General features: G+C 57.2%; 1 protein-coding gene across 1 annotated transcript in view; it reads left to right on the top strand.

Moving 5' to 3' along the window:
- The window catches only part of Cntfr (ciliary neurotrophic factor receptor), a 40,034-nt gene extending 38,164 nt beyond the window's left edge, over window positions 1-1,870 (top strand). The window contains exons 8-10 of the mRNA XM_059254155.1: window positions 500-680; window positions 941-1,115; window positions 1,225-1,870. Of these exons, the coding sequence (XP_059110138.1) occupies window positions 500-680; window positions 941-1,115; window position 1,225 (357 nt within the window). The 3' untranslated portion in view covers window positions 1,226-1,870. The remainder of the gene's footprint in view (window positions 1-499; window positions 681-940; window positions 1,116-1,224) is intronic.
- Window positions 1,871-3,732: the final 1,862 nt, after the last annotated feature.

Genomic DNA, 3,732 nt, shown 5'->3' with positions numbered 1-3,732 from the left:
CAGATACTGTCACTAATAGCCATTTATAGAGAGGGACTCAAAGCCGATGGAGGCTAAGCAGCTTGATCTCCAAGTTAGCAAGAGATGGAGCCAAATTTTTATGTTAGGCGTCTCTCCAGTGTCGGTGCCTGTGGCCTTTCCTCCATGGCTCCCTGAGAAGGAGGTACCCTACCACCACACCGCTCTCCATTAGTCTTCCCCTTGGCACGACGGCATCTTGGACAACAGCATCATGGCTACTGAGCAGAGTCACTCTGGGAGCATTCCAGCCTCCTTCATGCCTGAGGCCCCTCCTCTAGGTCTTCTTCCTGATGGTTTTACTCTCGCATAAAAAGTGAAGGTCGCTCATTGTGGCCTCTCTCCCCACAGGAAGCCCCCACTCCCTCCAGGGGTACATTCATGTCCCTCTCCCAAGATGCATCTTTGCTTCCCTTGGGGACACCTCGCCTGTGACCCCAAAGGTGTCTCTTCTCACCCCGTCCCATGACTGGCCTTGCAGGTGGAACTGTCAGATGGCACAGCACATACCATCACGGATGCCTATGCTGGGAAGGAGTACATCATCCAGGTGGCAGCCAAGGACAACGAGATTGGGACGTGGAGTGACTGGAGCGTGGCTGCTCACGCCACACCCTGGACGGAGGAACCACGCCATCTCACCACGGAAGCCCAGGCCCCCGGTGAGCCTGCCTGCCCCCTGCCCTGTCCCCTGTGCATACTCCCTCCAGCTCCTCCAGCAGCAGAGCCTCTGTGACTCACCCTCTCTAGATGTCCTTGGTAGGGATGACTGGGTGCAGGGGTCACCTGTGAGCCTTGGGGAGCAGGATGGGAGAGGCAACACTAATCTGATCAGGAAGCAGGGACAGTGTGCCTCGTGAAACCCCAGCTCTGGGTGGGACTCAGTCCCGGCCCTGCCCTGAGTTTCCCCCATGCTCCCCAGAGACCACGACCAGCACCACCAGCTCACTGGCACCCCCGCCCACCACGAAGATCTGTGACCCCGGAGAGCTAGGCAGCGGCGGAGGACCCTCGATACCCTTCATGACCAGTGTCCCTACCACTCTGGCCCTGGCTGCCGCTGCTGCCGCCGCCGCAACCAGCAATCTCTTGATCTGGTAGGTTGAGTGAGGCCGGGCAGCGAGGGGAGGGAGGGAGGGAGGGCCTTAGGGACCTCCATCCCAGCCTCCACCCTCACAGCCCCACCTCCCCCGCCTCTCTCCCCAGAGCCGGGCATCCTATGAGGACGCGCCAGAGCACCTGCAGAGGAGCAGGAGGCCGGAGCTGAGCCTGCAGACCCCGGGTTCTATTTTGCACACGGGCAGGAGGACCTTCTGCATTCTCTTCAGACACAATTTGTAGAGACCCCGGCAGGCCCGGGCCTGCCGTCCCCCGGCCCCCACCACACCAAGCCGGCCCTCCTTTCTCTCCAGGGAGGACCATGCAGCTAACCCACCCACCAAAGACCCCTCTCATCTTGCCCCCCCTCGGGCTGGACCCCTCCAACGCCAGCGACTCCCAGGAGCCCTTGGGGGACCTGAGGGGAGCCCCCCATAGCCACAGTTCTCTCCTCCTGCCCCAGCCTCCTGTCTGTCCCAGGGTCTCTGTTGCCACCATCAGATTATAAGCTCCTGACACTGGGGGGGCCCAGCCATCCCCCTCCCCCCGGTGCCCACACTTTTCAGTCCCTCCACCTCTGCCCCTGTTTTGTACGATTCTCCATTGACCCTTCCTGCCCCCAGTATTTAATGTCCTGCCGGTCCCCTCTAGTCTGACTCAGTGGTAACTTGCTGTATTTGAATTTTTTATAGATGTATTATACAGGGGTGGGAGGGGGTAGGGAGCTCTCATTAAACGTCACCATTTCATGAGACCTTGGAGCAGAACCACTTTGGGAGGGAGCTCCTCTGCTGAGGGCCTCGGCCCTGCAGGCGTGGAAGGAGAGAGAAGCCAGGCTGGGGAAGGTGGACAAAGGTTCAGCCTCCAGGCCGCGGTTCGTTACAGATGATGGGCTCTACTTCAGGGGTGGGGCTCCCCTGCAGCATGCAGCCAAGGGCAGACTTGTGGGAGATGGACCCACGTGGGGTACCAGTCACTCGGAGAAGCCGCTGAAGTTCTGCCCGGCTGTTTATGAATCACCCCCAGAGCTACCTTCTAGGAGGGCCCAGGCGGGAGGCCTAGTCCAGATGGACCAGCAGGTATTCAGCCAGGCCACAGAGGTTCAGAACACAGTGTCCCAGGCCTGGCCAAGCAGGAAGGCAGCCTGAAGGCAGAGATTCCTTATAGTATTATAAAGAATATATAGTATTTAGGGTGAATTTAGGGGGATCTGGGCTTTTAAAGCCCCTAAACAGGTCTTAAGTTCCCTCTGACTTCTCCTGGTTGTCCCATATGTGTTCAAGTTCCAATTCCAGCCAGATGTGGTGGCACATTCTTCTAATCCCAGCACCCAGGAGGCAGAGGCAAGAAGATCTCTGTGAGTTTGAGGTTAGCTGGTCTACCTAGTGAGTTTCAGGCCAGCCAGGGCTATGTAGCAAGAGGCCCAATTTCTCTCATAGAAGCTCCTTTGCTGGAAATACCCAGGGCTAGAGTCAAGTCAACAGACTTCTGAGGTAGGGTGGGAAGAAGCCAGAGTCCTAGCCTGGAAGCCAGGCTGTTCTGTGTGCTTGGAGAAAAGTGGGGTGCCATCAAAGCCACACACCCCAGAGTGTCTGCTCTAGTCCACGTTCCCCATAGCAGGTGCTCGATTCCACCAAGAATTCCCCCTGGGCACCACAATCCTTTCTCCTCAGACCAGGCACTTTGCACCGGCCTTTGCAGGCCCACATGGGACCATGCCTTGGGAGAGAGTTCACAGACCTAGAGCATTGGTGCATCAGGCCTAGACAAGATACAGACTGAGTTAGTCCCAGCGGAGGGTCTACAGAGTGAAGGAGGTTGGCCGTCCCCCAGGCTGGAAGAGGGAGAATGTTTCAGGTAGAGACTTGTGGATGGAAAAGACCCAACACAGGGTAACCTGTGGCTTTTCTTTTTGTTTATTTTCAAGACAGGACCTCACTATGCAGCTCTGGGTGCTCTAGAACTCACTCTGTAGACAGGCTGGCCTCAAACTCACAGAGATTCACCTGTCTCTGCCTCCAAATGCTGGGAATAAAGGCGTGTGCCACTATGCCCGGCTAACCTGTGGCTTTTCAGACAATGGGAACTGTGCCTCCTTGGGCGCAGAAAGACTCCCAGAGCAGACATCCTAAGAAGTAGCTGTGGACCTGCATCTGTACCCTGAACTCCCAATTCTGCCTGTTGGTTTGGGCTTGGCGAGGTGTGGCTCAGGCTGGAGCCTGCATTCTAGGTCCAGCGGGGTTATGTAGAGATCAGGGGTTACCAGCTGTCTTGCCAAGAACATCAATAGTCCTGCAGTGGGTTAGAACCTTGCCCCTTGCCTATCTTTAAGGTGGGTGGGCTGAAGTCAGAGGGTCTCTGGCTTGTGCTGCCTTTCTGACTTGAGAGCCTTGGTCAGCCCTGACCCACCCACAGCCCACCCAAAGCTTGGGCATCAGCAATCTGGCCTCCATTAGCAACATGGGAAAGCAATTATGTTGGGCCTGGAAAGGAGGGGGCAGAGCTAGGAGAGGGGGCCTGCTGAAGCCTTGGAGGCTTATGGAGGGGAGAACTGGGGTATCTCCCTGCCCCCAACCCCAAGGGATCAGCCATGTCCTGAGCCCTTCTGGTCAGTAT

Source organism: Peromyscus eremicus, chromosome 2, assembly GCF_949786415.1.
Source record: "Peromyscus eremicus chromosome 2, PerEre_H2_v1, whole genome shotgun sequence".
Taxonomy (NCBI): Eukaryota; Metazoa; Chordata; class Mammalia; order Rodentia; family Cricetidae; genus Peromyscus; species Peromyscus eremicus.
The sequence above is the reverse complement of the archived record's forward strand: the minus strand, read 5'-3'. Positions and strand labels throughout refer to the sequence as shown.